Raw genomic sequence first — 17,313 nt, forward strand, 5'->3', positions numbered from 1 at the left:
CTTTCTAACTCGGAATTATCTGAAGTCCATAGTATATCATCACTGAGCAATTCCAGATTTGAGAGGTTTTTCTGTATTAATTATTTTATCACAAACTTAATTCTGCTTTAAGACATACACCATAATAAAATAAATACGTATGAAAAAATGATGGAAAATGTACTTAGTGCTTATATGTAGTTTTAAGGATGATTCTGCCATCTTTCCAAGTGCAAAATCTTTGTTGGACGCAGCTCAATTTGCTTTGAATTTATCATCAAATGGTGTAACCCAATTCTTGAATTTCTTTTTTTTTTACCAAAGATGATTAAAACACATTTACCCACTATGGGTACTTCAGGGCGGTAACATTGAGCAAACGACTCAACTGGCGGCGTAATCTAATTCTTGAATTCACCTTTTGTTAACTGAGGGCAGTAAGTAGAAGAATGCAGGGAATGCAAGATTCTGTCCTGACATCGCATGGATAGATGGAGATTGAAGGCGCCATGGGTGTTTAAAGTCCATTCTTTCTTGGCTGTAGTTGCCATGGAGGTGAAAAACAGAAGGAAGATGGCACTGTAGATTTACGAAGTAGCCCAAACCATTAGCAGGCTACTGTTTATGATTGCTTCTTGCTCATTATTTCTGTCATGCATATGAAACAACTGTTTTAAATACTAAAAATTACAGTGCTTACATGAATAACATAGTGTCAGGAAGACATTTTCAAACGTTTTTATGTTATCGAATGCTTTTTTTTTCTCTCTAGTAATACGACACATTTGGCCTCATTAGTGTAGCTGGTTTTTTGTTAATATATTGCGAAAGAAAGAAAGAGAAGGAAGTAATGTCAAAAACATGCTTTTGTAATGCATTTAATTCCACTTTTACTCTACTTGTGTTGATAGCAAATGAAGCTGTAACTCCTGTCTGCTTTTGTTCATAACATTTTCAGCTTCAAACTTGTAGGCCTATGCACAACATTATGAAACCTTACCTCTAAGGAGTCATTCAGTGAGTGGGCAGTAGCAGCAATTTACAGGGGGAAAAAATAGATATCATTTTTAAACACCTTCCAGCATTGTGGAATGCTATAAATGTGATTAAGGGATTGGTCTCAAATGCTTAAGACCCTGCAAAATGTATATTTTGCTTTAATATCCATGTAAGTAATTTTTTAGTAATGATAGCCTAACCTGTGTAAGATGCAGGCCTACCTTTCCAACAGTAACATATTCACTTCTTTTCCCAGAGTAGTTATTTCCAGTAGCTCTGTCAGGTTTACAGGAATAATCAGACATAGCACAATTGGAATCTACGTCTATTTTGATCATCCTATTGCTTTTGCTTTGAATTCAATTTTGAGGTTTTCAGAGTATATAAGCCTACACCATGCTTTTTGATATACCAATAGCTACTTGGTTAGTCATTAGTTAGTTAGTTTGATTTATGTTCCATGTATCATTTACACAATAAATTGTAATGATGTGGAATGACTCATTATATACTGACATCAATTTTCTTTGTAAACATGCCTTCACACTGCCTATTTATTAGTTTTGTCATTTTTTAAATTAAAGATAGACAGATGTTAGTAATTCCTACCCATCTTCATTTACACATTACAGTAACAGACAATCTTCTGCTGAATAAAAGGAGTTGTCAAAGGGAAACATTTTTAGTTTAGATTCAAACTATAGGTTCTACAGGCAAGCTTAATGTGGCGTAATGACTGTCTTTTTTTTCCCTTCTTCTGATATTGTAATTATGCCTATCATTGTTCCTGTTGAAATGCAGTGGATTATTTATGACAGTTTTAATGAGGGAATAACTATACTGTGAAACACAAAGACTGCTACTCACATGCTGAGCAGCAGGCAGGCACGACAAAGAGAGTCTTCACGTAAGTTTTCAACCAAAGCCTTCTTGAGAAAGGAAGCAGCACACATACACAATCATACACACCAAGAACACACACACATGACCGCCGTCTCCAGCTGTTCAAGCCAGAATCTTTTTTAAAGGGAGAGGAAATGTGAACAATGAATGAGGGCATTTTTGATGAAACAACTATGTCTCCAGACATTCAAAGCACCCATCACGATCAAAACTGGACATGGGCATGTCAGAGTGACGTCGCAGGGAAATATCACTGTGGTGGACCTTATGTCTTGGGCTACTTAAGACAGTGGATGTCAGCTTCAACTCTATGATGTAATGACAACTCGTCTTTTCTTACAACCATGGTAGTTGTGTATAATCTGCAGCACCTGTAACATACTTTGTGGCAACTATTGCCAATAGGAATAGGCACTTATCCTCGAGATGTGTTCGATCTCCTATGCAAGGGATACCAGGGCGAGTCTTGCGTAGCTACCCAACACTCCTCACTGTTGACCCCAAAGATGATTAGAAACAGATTTGCCCATTATGGAATTTTTTAATTTTCACTAAAGGACAGCAGCACACAACAAAATTCGTGTAAAAGAACTAAAAAAGCACTAGCCCACAGGGTGCTGGAAAAAGGACTGAATGAAATGGCAGTGCACGATTGTTCTACATGTAATGTCGGTTTGTTGACTTTTGAGTCATCTGTCCTCTGTTCCCAGTTGTTGCCATTTGCCAAACTCAGCGATCTAACAGTAGTGGATGTTTGGGATTGTTAAATTACAACAGCCTCAATTCAACTTCACATGTTCTGTCGTAAAAAAAGTCCAATACTGCATCTGACGGTCACCATCTATTTAATATGCATGTGAACCCATGTTGCAACTGTGAGTACAACATATCATAGCTCCTGTATGGTACCAGGTGCATGCATCCGTCAGTTGCTAGCACTGTCCAATTCACCGCAACTGTCCGTACATCCCCTTTCCCTGCATGGTATCCACATGCTTCTCTCTGTAGCCAAATTGTATATGGGTAGTGACCTTTTGCTTTCTTTCCTGGCTGTTGTCACATACACAAATGATTATTTCCACTAGCATACTGAAAGAAAAAGTAATGAAAGTTTTTTTTTCTTTTTTTTAAGGCTTTTATACCATTTTTAGGGCCTTAAACTTTAAAATATGGCCTTTTTAGGGGTCCCTACAAAGGATTTTGAAAATTATTGCCTTGGGCCTTTTCAAGGTGCATGGGGACCCCGTAAAATGTGTTCAATTCCTTAAGCCCAGCAGTACTTCTCGAATTCTAGAGAAAAAGACCAAGTCTCTGTCAGTATTTGCTTGGATTGGGTTACCAAAATTAGTTTTCTGTAATTCCATCTTACTAATTGCTTCTGCTGACTCTGCAGTCCTTATAGCATACAGCCAGGTAAGTTCCCGAAACTCAGGGAAAAACATGTTTTTGAAATATCTTTAATTTACAGCAACATGTATGCCGCATATTTTCGTATTACGAAAGTATAAATTCGAATTCCACCAAACACCACATATTACTTGTAATTTTTAAGCAATCATAGCTCATGTCACGTGATCTCACCGGATGATGACAGGGGGTATTCAGAGCTTAGGACACGTGAAGTAGTCAGCCAATAGCAACATCACTGATAAGTAGTGTGAAGACACAAACAGGAAAAGTTAATTGTTTAATTAATATACATGGAGTTGCTACAAAAAAAGCAAAGCTTTCACATATAATACTGGTCTCTAAGGTTAATACGCTGCAAGAGAACCTAAGCTTTTACATATAAGGTTGGTCTTTTATGCGCATATTACACTTAAAGATATATCACACAAATGTGCGAGTAAAATTTTTAATAACGACATAAATGTCTGATCTACTGGGATCGAAATTTTTTTAAATGGCTCGTCATCAATGATTTGATTTTTAAATGAGAGTCAAATGCTTTGTGATTTACAAAATTCATTGTACATTCTCCCACTTTGTTCAACTTGTGAAAAGGAAATTTACTTTGAAAGTAACGCTTTTCAAACCATTATTCGCAATATTTTCCCACTACCTGTTAGAAATAGGTTTGTTTCGGCAGTTGCAAGAGAGCGCCAGATAACAGGCGCCACCACGCTTGCGCAGCTACGATGACATAGGAGGCCTGTATGTTCATTCGTGTAAAACATTAAAAGATCTTACATTATGTCATAAAAGAAACAAGACACCAGAGGATACTCCAAGAGCATCTGAATTTCATGACCCATACTAAAATGTGCACATTTAAAGTGCACAGTCATTTGTCCATATTCCCAGTGAAGTAGGCCTTGACCTGATATTAAGCTTGTGGTTTTCAGGGTGTAAATTTTCTTGGGGTACCAGTACTGTGTTATCTCATGTTTGGTTCTTTATTATGGCATAATGCCATACATGCTGGAAGAAGAAAACGTGCACTTGAAATGTAGCGAACAGTTTAAGCTAGCCAATAGTGTGGAATTGTACACTTCGTTTCAAATATATTGACTGCCGCAGTGGAAGGGATTAATAAAAGAACATTTCTCTAGCAAACTGACAAAAATGACTTCATTGTTCTGCAAGGCAATTAATGCTTGACTATTAGAAAGATGGAAATAAAATAAAATCTAAAACTAATAACATATCTTAGCCTTCCATAATTATGTGAATGTATTTTAATTCACTTGATAGCTCCCGGCCACAGAAATCCATTTTGTTTTCATTTGATGTAAGAGCAGTATACGAAGAGGAAACAGCGAAATCACCAAATGTAAACATGGTTCACATGGAGACTACCCACATCCCCACTATAACTCATACTGCTCTGTGCATCAGCCCCGGATCTGCGATATTTCCAAACTGGGGCAATACTAGATAGTGGTATGTCCCCCCCCCCCCCTTTTCCCTCAAGCGTTTGAGAAAGGACGCAAAAAAGAAAAAAAAAAAAAGAAAAAAAAAGAAGGAAAAAAAAGAAAGAAAAAGAAAAAAACATCGAATTTTCAGCACACACTTTCTGAAGTACATTTAAGAGAACATTGGGTCAATGGCTCAAAGGTAAAGCATTTTACTCAGTTGATGAATATAAAGATCGTAATATGGCAGATTTGCTGTTTTAACATAGAGAAAGGTACCTCTGCCTGCAGTAGGACCTAAATTTGGAAAAACAATATCTAACATATAGGCACGGACCTATTTTGAGAGCTCTATATTTGCATCAATATCTTAGGATAATGACATAGTGTTATCAACACGTATATGATAATGACATAGTGTCATCAACATGAATACTCCCCACTTAAAATAAATTTGTATTTTTTTCTTTTTTATTGTGAAATTAACACTATATAAAATTCCAAATGTGTCCTATTGTACTACACTAACATTCATAGAATTTATATATACACTGTGATGAGAATATAACCATCTTTATACTGTAATTGAACTTATTGACAAAGTCCATTGTATAAGAAAATACTGAACAGCTAATAAAGATTCTTATTCTTAAGAGTCTGATGCATTAAACATACGTATTCGAGGAAACGTAAGACACATTATTTGGTCTTAAGTGTGCCAAAGTGCAGTGCCACGCCTCTTCACACAGCTTTCTTCTGTCACACGTTGCTGTATTTTGCTCTGTGGAACTGAAACACTTGTATCTTGTAATGGATGTCACCAAACTATATTCAGGGCAGTGGAAATAAAAATGTTCTGCAGTGCCTCTCCTGCTTCCAGTTGGCCAGTTTGACACCTGTCCCCTCTTTCTTTCTTTGAGAACTCTTCTGAAAATCTGCACTCTTTATTCCCTATTAGCTAACAACTTGGTGCTTTGTGTGACATAAAATTAAATATAGGACACATAAAACCAGTAAAGACAAGAGACAAGCAAGACAGTACACATTTCTTCAATCCTTAGCTCCCAGAATTTTTTTTTCTCTAATCTTGCTAGAGCTTTACATAGCGTGCCTTCCTTTCTGCGAAGGAATCTATTACTTTATCAAAGTTCATCGAACGTTTTGCTGCATGAAAAATCAAAATGTCGTTGTCTAATACTGAAAAAGCTGTTAATACAAATAGGACCCAAGACTGGCGTGGTTTCTCAATCTGGTTACGTCTATTTTGTCACTGTCTGCTAGATCAGACTAAATTGGCCTTTCTAATACTGCAGCAATTGTAAAAAACACCAAATGAACAAGACTGTTTTGGCAAAAATGGTCATTTTTATAACACGACACTATCTAATACACAAAGTACCAACATCATATGCCTATCAGGCCCACTATAAGCAAGAAGCTTTACGTTAGGAAATAGTTTCACACTTCATTCATACGCTCTAGTTTCTGAAGCATGAGATCGAAAAGTAGTAGTACGAAATTTTTGTACAAACTTGGAATCGTCATATTCTTCCATAATTTGTGTGATGTCCCTGTTTCTTCTCCTTCCTCGTTCTAGCAAACAGTCTTGTCATCACTAATTCTGTAACTATTCCTGCAAATGTCAAAACTTATTTGCCGGTTAACTTCACTAATTCTGCCAGAATAGCTGGTTTAGTTATCACGCTATTATTCTCCAGCTAGGCATTGTTGCATGTTCGTACAACACGTTTTCCGCGCTACTTCCAATATAGAACTTAAAGCGGCTGCTAGCCAGGGACCGTATGACTGGCCCTTACTAGTATAGCGAACTGGCCAAAAATTTGGTGTCAAAATTTCATTATCTTGGGTACACCAAGAAGATAATCTGTAATCGTTCTTAGCTGTTACTCCTATTAGTCATTTATTTCCACTCTGGTAGGCTGTATCTATGGATTTCGCTAGTAATTATAACAATGCTCATCATTCGCAAAACCCGATCAACCACATAATGAGACAGTGGTTGGCATTCATCCGTTTGGCTTTACTCCGCTCAGCTCGTATAGCCCCTTTTGTCTGCAGGGAAGTTTGTTTCTAGATGCAACGAGGATTCTCTTGACAGGCACATCATGTATACTATGCACGCATTGAGAAATCAACTTATGATTAATTCAGAAATCAACTTAGAATGTGTTCAAAAATTGACAAGGATGTGTTTAAAAGTCATATGAATAATCAATAGACCAATGTGTGCTGGATGCTAGGCGCTTTGCGAAACAAGGTTTTTTTCCTCAACAAAATGAATTTGCTGTGTTGACCACAAGCTGTGCTTTTAGTGTTTCTGTTGCTTAAGTCTTTGGCAAACAAAGTCGCTGGAGTTTCTTGGATCTTCACTGTTAAACTTTTCTTATATCTTTTTAGCAAAGTCTTTGGAGTTCTTTCATACTGCCTCATTTCTGCTTGAACTCTTTCACATCTCCAGTGCCAAAAGTAGAAGTTTTGTGCCTAAATCACCTTCCATCTCATTTATCGCATACTGGAATAGTGATTTGTTACCAATCAGCACATTTGGTAACTGTTACCAATCAGCACATTTGGCAATTGCTTTCATTACAGCAATATATTCTTAAAGAGATTCTTGCTGTTTCTTCTTTCATGAAGATATCTAGATCTCTGCAGCGCTTGTCTTCAAATCAAATTTTCTTCCAAAACTTTCCTCAATACAGCCCATGACAAGACTAGTCTCACATTAAATAAAAGGCATACCCAGAATTTGACGCGACGATTTTTTTGTGAGAAAACAAGCCACCACCACCACCACCACCACCACCACATTCTATGTCACTGTTAATTTTCAACTGAAGTTTTTTTATACTGGGTGCACAATAACAAATTTTGGTAGTTATTTCATTTTCCATCCCACTATCTATACTGTAACATGCTCCCGATTCTGCTTCTGAAAATGACTTTTCAAGAAATGATATCTTAGCTTCAAATTTTCCAGTTACTGATTGAAAAGTAAAGCCTGAAAATTCTCTTCAGTGTTTCTGATTTTTTCTGTCAACTGAAAGCGTTTCAAAACCTATTTTATGTACATATTTAATGGCTTCAATTGGTGCAGTAGTTATACTTTTACTTACGTTTTTTATTTCACGTAATCTCTATTTCTGGATATGTTATCACCTTGTTTCACTCTACACAACATTCCACAACAGGCCAAACAAACTTGTTATAATGTATCTCATCAAAGTAAAGCTGTTGGTGGAAGTTTCAACTCATGTTCCATATTATAATGTGTTTCATCTAATATTTTTTTCTTTTGTCAGATATTTCTCCTTTCATCACAACATTTAAAATTTCTCCTTGCACGAATTTGCTACTGCTAATCATTGTTAAAATGTGAGTATCCACCACAGATAAAAAATCCACATAATTACATGTTGTTATGTTGTCGCAGGCAAAACAGTATTCAGAGAAGGTCATCATAAACATCATAGATAGGTAGCACAGCCACTTTTTCCTTTACCAATGAAAATTGTGTCTTCTCTGTGAACATTATAACTCCATAAACACAAAAGCTAGTCTGCTATCATCCTCACACTTGGCACGTTATTTTGTTAGCCTCCATTAGTTTAATTGTAACTTTTCAAATCTGTTTTGTATGGATGCAGTTATATATTATTTTCATAAAAATTGCTTCATTTTCAAGAAATATATGTATAGGAAGAATTTATTTCCTCTAAAAAACAATTAAAAGATTAAAAATATCAAGAGTGTTGTTACACTATGAGTGATACAATGAACCAATTAAAATATTTCTAATATTCATTACCTTTCCAAAAATATCTTCTGTCTGCCATAAGTGCGAATAATTGACAGCCCTGCCATTGATGAAGATATATGGTTCAGAACTGGTGATTTCAACAAATTGTCGAGTCTCTTAGTCTCTCTCAAACCAACATTAAGCCACATATCCAGGAAAATGAAGAGGCCTGCAATAAACAGAGCTTAATTGTTGACACACATTTAATGCATAACAATAATGGAACTTCCTGGATGGAAAAGTAGGTAAAATAGTGGAAAGGCAAACATGTATCTGTAAAGGATTTGCGTGTGGCACACAGAAATATGTAATAGAAGAAAGTTAACATTAGCTTCTGTGCTCTTGCTCTTTTTCTAGTAGGAATGTATGTGTAACTGTTCCCATATCTTACAAATATTTAATATCATAAATTCGATTACTTTCATGTAATAATTACAGATCTAATTAAATACATATAACACTAGTTTGATAAATTTCATAGCTGTTATTGACACTGAACTTTTTAAACTGTTCAGAAGTATTTTCATCAGTGACAAATTGTACACTGAAAGACACCCTCCACTCTTATGGCAGATAAAGGTCTGTAGAAAATCAAACACAGGACCTGGTCTAAAGATCAGTGTTACCAAACGTGTAGCTCTTGCTCCCATACCTGTTTTCAGAATGAATATTTCACTCAGCAACAACAAGTACACTGTTTTGAAATTTCATATGCAAATATGTTGCAAATGGTACTCAAACCTGAAACCATGCCATTCATAAGGAATTCTCTTACTGTTATCCATATTCAGTTGGCAAGAGCAGTGCATGCAAAAATCAAGGTTCTGGATTGAGTTCCTGGTGAGGGAAACAGTTTTAATCTGCCATAAAGTTTATGCCTATTTTGTTGTACTTTAAAATGAGATTTGTTAATTCTGATGGAATTTTTGTTGGTACTTTTTTTGCACACAAAAATCTTACTGTATTATATAGCAGCCTGCAGTACCTCAGTTCAACCAAAATCCATATATATCTCCTGAAATTTGACCTTTGACAACAAATATACAATCTTAAAGAAAAACAGCAATATGAATTTAATAGAATATTTCCACAAAACCTACCTGTTGCCACAGCCATTGCAATGGAGAAAATAGGAAAGATGAAACAAACAAGGAACATCTGGGTGATCACAAACATCAATCCTTGCCATACAAATTCGAAGAAGAAGGGTACTCGAACATCAACTGCAAAACAAAAGAAAATTAAAAAACAAAACAAATATATATCTATTTACATGTATCCAAGATTATGAGCTGTTTTTAGGCACAGCTACAAGTCATGCAACTGGTCCACACAATAATAATCCTCCTCTAATCAAGCTAAATCAATCTAGGTGACAACCTGAAAAATGATTCTGAAATAATCAATAAACATTCTACTGCAATTTTCACTGTCATAAGTTTCACAGCAATGGAGGGGGAGTCAGTGACACAAAATATCTGATCATCAAATTGTGTATCGATGCACGGGGTTTATTTGCAAAGCTTTTTATCAGGGACTAGTGGAATCAGGCTACAAGACACTGGCAATGGAGATAACTCTATTGGATGAGCATCTCACACCTTACTCTTCCCTTGGATTCCTCCCAGATAGTGTGCGCCATATCTTTATCTGTTGGTCTGGGACTCTCATTCAGACAGGGAAGGTTTCAGATCCCCTTCATGTCATTTAGTTCTGATCTAAATGGCTCCTTTTGTCAGAATCGCAGTAGGTAGAAACATGGGATAAGATTTTCCTTTCCTCAGACATAATCTTGTGCAATAACAACTTCAACTAGGCTCCAGCGGCTTTACTACCCTTAGTGTTGCAAGGAAACTGGCACTTGATGATGATGATAGGCTACAGAGAAATAAGCTGAATTATCCACAATGTAACGAAATCATGATCACTATAATTGTTCTTCCACCACAGACATTGACAAAATCTCTGGTAGCATACGGATTCTCAACTACATTTGGAAAAAGAGAATCAACTGTAATTTAAAGAATAATAACTTTTCATCAACGAAAAGCTTTTAATATGATTGTACTGCACTGTGAAATGCCATTCCTTATTTTCAATAAACTTGCTTCTCTGATATTAGCAGAATTATCGGCAGGGTTACAATTTTTAGAATCCCATCTTTTTTCTTAGTGTAAATTAAAGCTCTTCAGAAAGGTATCACTGTGCAAAATTTTGCCCGAAGACAAATTTTTATGCATCTTTCTCACTTTTGGGGACCTTTATCCCTTCTTTGAACTAACCACATAATCTCCTTTTCTTTTCCAGTAGCTTTTCAGTAATTTTCCTGAGCAAGTATTATTATTTATAAGAGAAATGGCTTGTGAGTCTAATTCCATTTGTATACGGTTTTGAAAGAAAGTAAAATATTTAACTTTCAGTTAAGGTCTCCTCGGCTTGCAGTGAACATACGTTCAGTGAACTGTGGACCGAAAGCACACCGGTATTACTAGATTTGACCATTCCGAAGGTGTCCAGTGCCTGATTTTTTTGTTCTGGCTCAGAAATTTAAACAAGATTCCACAGAAAGTGATGGAACTATTATGGGATGTATTATTTGTGATTCAGGGACTTTCTTAGAGATTAAACACCAGTGAGATCGCATCAAACAACACATTTCCAGCTCTAAAGCTTTTCAAACAAACAAATCATGGCAACCTCTACTAATAAATGTATTTGAATAATTTGAAGGAATTCAACAGTGGTTTGTGTGCAGCTCTTAACAAAAGCTCACTAAGGTGACCTATCCAGCCTTCAATAAATTTCTTGAAAAATACTTTAAGAAAAAACTACATGGAGTCTGTTAACCAAACAACAATACAAAGAATCAAGGAGAAGGTGTCCAATTGAAATGTGGGACTCATTCTGGATGAATCAACAGATTCAATGGAATTTATGTTTGTTTACTTACGACATACTTCATTATAACTTTTGTAATACTACATGTATCTGTGTGTGTGTGTGTGTGTGTGTGTGTGTGTGTGTGTGTGCGCGCGCGCGCGCGCGCGCGCGGGAATACCACCAAGGGGGCCACATCGGATGCACGGATCACCATCAACAGTGTCTCGTGCCCTTACTTCATGAGACACCGCAGAAAGGTTTGGTATTTAAACCAGGACATTGGCGCAAAGTCTGGTGATCATAAACTTTACACCGCCACCTCCTTTTCTTGCAGCTGGAACGATATGTTTTGAACATTTTAGTTTTTTCCTTAGCAAAATGCCAGCACACTAAAACGCAATCAGTTTTGTTAAAAACTGTGGCCTAGTGATATCAAGTTTGAAAAAGTTGTTCTGGTGGTTACTGCCCAGGCTCCATAGGTGGCTTCAGCAGTTAACCAAATGGACCTTTGTTCCCAAAGTTGAAGAATGTGACATGCTTGGTTCGTACCCTTCACAGGGTTTGTGAATCCATAAGGAATGAATATGATATCACTTATCAGTTCACCTCTGCACTCAAGAAGATTGCACCTTAAGCTCAGAGTTTTGTTGTTGCCACAAGAAAACAACTAGCCTGCCCCTTCCAAATTTTCTGGTCATTACTCAACGTGGTCGTTGTACTGAGTGTGCTGCTACACTGTATGAGAATTTTGACAAGATTAAAGAATTTGTGCTTTCTTTGAATCCAGCTAAAACAGGTGCAATTTACAGGGCACAGAAACTTCTGTTACCAGCGAAGATATTTAATTGGTAGACATAACTATTTTGTGTGGATAGGTATTAGACGATTAGAAAAACATTGTCTTGAAAATGAAAAACAATTAGATATTTTTTTTAGCTCCAATCAGAAAGCAGTTAGATGACTTTGCCAAAGGCAAATGAGTACAGTCTTCAGAAGAATCTGGATATTAAGAAATTTGCCACATCTGTAGAGTTGTCATTCCAAAAGTTTGGCCCACTGTTTTCTGTGGATGTCAAAGGAAGCTTTAGCATCAATGAAGACATTCTATCTCCTAACAGAAACAGACTTATTTTTAAAAATGTAGAGGTGCTTAGTATCTTGAAGGACAACACCTTCATTTTTTTCTCCCCTGATGAATAATGATATGATGTACTTGTTTGTCACACAATACACTAGAATAAGAGGAAGAGCATTTGTTGATTTAGTTGAGTAAATCATCCTCTTTTGCCCCATTTTTACCTTACTTTAGCACCTTTTCCCTTTCTTTTTTACCTGAAATTTGCACCTACACATTTCAACCATAGTTATCATTGAAGTGAAACATTTTGGAATGCAAACAAAAGACATTATTGAAAAATAATTTCCTCTAAAACTAAGTATTCAAATGTACATCTCTGGAGTGCTGCAGTAGCTCACTCAGCAGCAGAACCTGTTAGAAGGAATGGTGGTTAGGGGTTAATGTCCTATGAATGAACATGCATTACAGCGAATTTGAGTGTGTTAAAGAGTCTGATTGGATAAAAATGTGGAATGAAATCAGGTGTGCCCTACCTGGTGAAGCCAGCCTTAGTTAAGTAAGGAACCCATGGAAAGGCTAAATCAGGGCAACTAGAGAGGAATCTGTACCTTGTTTCTGCCAGAAATTAGTTCAGTGCCGTAAGGACTATGCCACCTTCATCAATGAGTGGTGGATGAAAACATGGAAGAAAGATTAGGACATTCTACTAATTACAAAGACCTTACATCAGCAGAATTTACCAAGAACAACCATATGTTTGGTATCAACACATTCTTCCAAAACAAGAGCGACAATTGATCAGTGAGTGGTGGAAGAAGACATGGAAGAAAGATTAGGACATTCTACTAATTACAAAGACCTTACATCAGCAGAATTTACCAAGAACAACAATATGTTTGGTATCAACACATTCTTCCAAAACAAGAGTGACAAGGGAACTAAAAATGTATCTGACTATCTTTGTATGAAATGAAAAATTATCCAGAGAAGACTATAAAAGTACAAGGAGACACAACAGCTGGCCAGTATTGATCATCAGGAGGTAAAATTCCAGTACAGCTGATGGGCACATAGAAGAAGTACAAAAACAAACTTAGCTTTAGGAACTGAGAGTTTCTCTTATTCTGGGACGTGAATGAGCTGTCCCTCATCTTTAAATCTTTCCCAACCTATCCCTCTTTCCATCCCGAGGGGAAAAACTATAGTTCTGGAAGCTAAGATAGTTGCTTTTTAATTTTTATATGTTTGTATCGGCAGTACTAGAATTTTGCCTCCTGTAGGTAAGCATTAGTCAGACAGTATCCCAGTAATTTTACTAAAACAATAAAGATATTGTGCAGAATGTGAAATCTGTATGCCACTTTACAATTTCAAGTTGGCATAAGTCTTAACCCATCAAGTTAGGAACCTGTGTTATCCTCACATGCTACTAGCAGCTGTCCTTGCAGTAACACAGTCATGTGCTTGCCATTTGCAGTTGCAGTTTTGCATGACACACTATACTGCTATACACTACTATGTCAGCTGAGTGGAGCAATATCTGAAGTGATCACTGTGAAGATCTTTGTCAGGACATGAGCAATTTGAAAGAAATCATAAATTACAAACTGTCCTCTTGGGAAAAAAGAAGAAGAAGAAGAAGAAGAAGAAGAAGAAGAAGAACAAAACAGTGCAAGTAAATATTTAGATCTCAGTGTGCAATGTATGTATTGTTTATTAAGTCACTGAATAGGCAAAGGAAGACACACATATGAATTTCAGGGTATGTCTTGTAGCAGATCTACTGGAAACTTACAGAGACAGCATTGCAGTGTGCTTCCAGGTGTTCAACCTAGTTGTTGTTTCTGTTTCATGCACAATATTTCAATGACTGATCCAGGTGCTTTCTTAAGGTGCACTCTGGTTGGAGTCCAGGCAGCAACTACGTATAACAGCACAACTCACAGTACCTGAAGAAGACAACTGGGTCGGTCCTCTAAGTATAGTCTCTAAAATGGAAACAATAACTAATGCTGAACACCTGGGAGCACATCATTAATGAATCATGCTGAGAAAGCCTGAGATATTGCTTAGTAGTACACCACACTAACAGTTCTTGTCAAGTATTCATGTATGTTTTAAACATATAACTTCTGCACTAGAGCAATTTAAACAAAAGGCTGTATTCCTGTACCAGTTAGCTGCATAAAATTAATTAACTTAAAGAATTTATTTTTGATTAAATAATCATACCAAGCACAATGTCACTGGAAATGAATTTCATACAGACCTAGACAAAAAGAGCACTAGCAAACTGTAAAACAACAAGGTAGCTATTTAATGCACAAGTTTCAAAAAAAATTGTATCAGGAATATAATGTAACATGTTTAATGAAACAAAAATATATAAACCTTTTTGGAAAAAAATAGCAAATGGAGCAGTTGGAAAACTTAGGCCACTAGGACAACAAAACACAAATATACAGTTCAGCAGACGCCATATTTTAAACAACAGAAAATCCAGGATGGAATAACAACAATATTATGAAAAGGATAATTACTACTCACCATACAGAGGACATGTTGAGTCGCAGACATGCACAACAAAAAGACTGCCATACATGCATGAAAGAAGTCCAGCCATAGCAGAGAGAGACAGTGGTCGTGTTTGTGTAAGTTGTGCTTGTGTGAATGTTTGTATTTTCTACTTTACAAGAAGGCCTTTTGGCCAAAAGCTAAGATGTATAGCAGTCTTTTCGGTGAGCCTGTCTGCCACTCAGAATTTCTCTATATGGTGAGTAGCAATCTACCCTTTGAGACACCATATTTTATCAGTTAAAAGATGCCAGTTGCCACAACAAGCAACAATAGAGAGAAAATTATACATTCATTCTGAGATTTTCTTAGGCTACATGTTTTTAGTTCGAAAGGTGAATTAGAAATGCTGATAGTTTAGAATGAAAATGATGGTATTTCACAAGTAATGCCACATAAAATGTGTAAAGGCAATCAAGATATCAAGAAAGAAATAACACTTTTAGATGGTAGGTTCTCAATATATACCTTTAAATATGACCCCAAAGAAATAAGAAAGAAAGTTGTGAAATTGATTGAGAAAGTCGGTGGAGAAAGTCTAATCCCCAAAACTGGAACAACTCTGTAACCACTCTACTTCACAGGAAAGCAGGCAGACAAAAAAATAAAACAGACCTAACAGCCCCCTTTCAGCGATGTACAATATATTTGCAGATAAATAGAACAAATAATTAACAGCTTCAATTAGACAAATGGAAAACTCAGAATCGAAAGAGGCATCAGCAAACTACTCACAGTGGTCCCAGAGAAAGATTTCAGATCAATACAATGGATAATCAGTGAATGTTAGTGGGATCTGTCAGAATCAGTTTTATTTTGCTGACAACATTGTACTGATTGCTTCTATGACAGACAAACTTTGACAATGAATGCAAAACTTGGTGGATCAAGTTTCAAAGCAGGAATAAAAATAGATTAATTAGACTATGATAATATACAAAACAATAAATGATAACAATGAAGTCATCCAACAAACTGATGAGTTTTTTTTCTTTAATTTAGGGCAGCTGAAGATTACGTCTGAACGAATAGCAAAAGAAATAAACACAAGTGTAAAGCTGAACTTTGTGCTTCATTATAATAAATAGTGTTTCCTAAACTAAGCATCTGATGCAGTTAACACTGTGTTTACAGTTGGGGTGTACAGTCAGTTTGGACTTATGGTAATGAGGCGTGGACTTAAGTGGAAAAATCCATTCAAAAACTGAGTTTATCTCAGAGAGGAATGGAGAGATGCCTGCTAGGAATTACACAAAGAGCCAGGAAAAGTGACAAATTAAGCAGGGAATAGACTGGAAAGTAAGACCTAAACCTAATATGACAGCAATTAAAAGAAAATGTAAGTGGAACAACACATGTAGCAAAGTGACATGATGGTATAATACCAAAGGAGTTCTCAACCAAATTCAAAAGAAAAAAGAAAGAAAGAAAGACCTATTAGCAGCATATGAATACTTATTTGAAACAAGGAGGGGCAAATTGCCAGTTGAAAGAAACAAATTTGTAAGAAACTGAAGGAAGATAAGTTCAACATCCAACCAACACCAATGTCATTACAGTGCAGCTTGAAAGGAAGAAAGAAAGGAAGGAAGTGATTTATGAAAAGTGTGGGAAAACTACATCGTGCTGGTTGGGTGAGAATTTCAAATCCATTCTTCACATGTCATGGTATTAAACAGAAGACCAGTAAATGTTGTTGGAAAGTTCTGGTAAAATGCAAATACTTTCAGATTAAATGAGACCCCTCACCGTCAGTATATCGGAATTTCGTGAACCATACTAAAATGCGTAATTCGACTTAAAGTGCACATTCGTATGTCAGCCAGATTCCCAATGAAGTAGGCCTTGACCTGATATTGTGCTTTTCAGTGTGGTTTTCGGGATGTAAATTTTCTTGGAGCACCAGTACTGTATTATATCATGTTTCGTTCTTTATTATGGCATAATGCTATACATGCTAAAAGATGAGAATGTGCACTTGAAATGCAGCGAACAGTTCAAACTAGCCAGTACTGTGAATTTAAACATTTCATTTCAAATACATTGACTGCCTCTGCGGAAAAGGTTAATAAAAGTCAAATTTCTTTAGCAAACATATAAAAATAACTTCATTGTTTTGCAAGGCGATTAATGCTTGACTGTCAGAAAGGTGGAAATCGAATAAAACCTGAAACTAATAACATATTTCAGCCTTCCATAATTATGTGAATGTATTTTAATTCACT

General features: G+C 36.3%; 1 protein-coding gene across 1 annotated transcript in view; it reads right to left on the reverse strand.

Moving 5' to 3' along the window:
- LOC126088199 (ATP-binding cassette sub-family C member 5-like) overlaps positions 1 to 17,313 on the reverse strand; it is a 274,779-nt gene that overhangs the window by 50,213 nt on the left and 207,253 nt on the right. The window contains exons 19-20 of the mRNA XM_049906328.1: positions 9,657 to 9,779; positions 8,566 to 8,725 (exon numbers count right to left, since the gene is read on the reverse strand). Coding sequence (XP_049762285.1) covers positions 8,566 to 8,725; positions 9,657 to 9,779 — 283 coding nt within the window. The remainder of the gene's footprint in view (positions 1 to 8,565; positions 8,726 to 9,656; positions 9,780 to 17,313) is intronic.

Source organism: Schistocerca cancellata, chromosome 1 (assembly GCF_023864275.1).
Source record: "Schistocerca cancellata isolate TAMUIC-IGC-003103 chromosome 1, iqSchCanc2.1, whole genome shotgun sequence".
Taxonomy (NCBI): domain Eukaryota; kingdom Metazoa; phylum Arthropoda; class Insecta; order Orthoptera; family Acrididae; genus Schistocerca; species Schistocerca cancellata.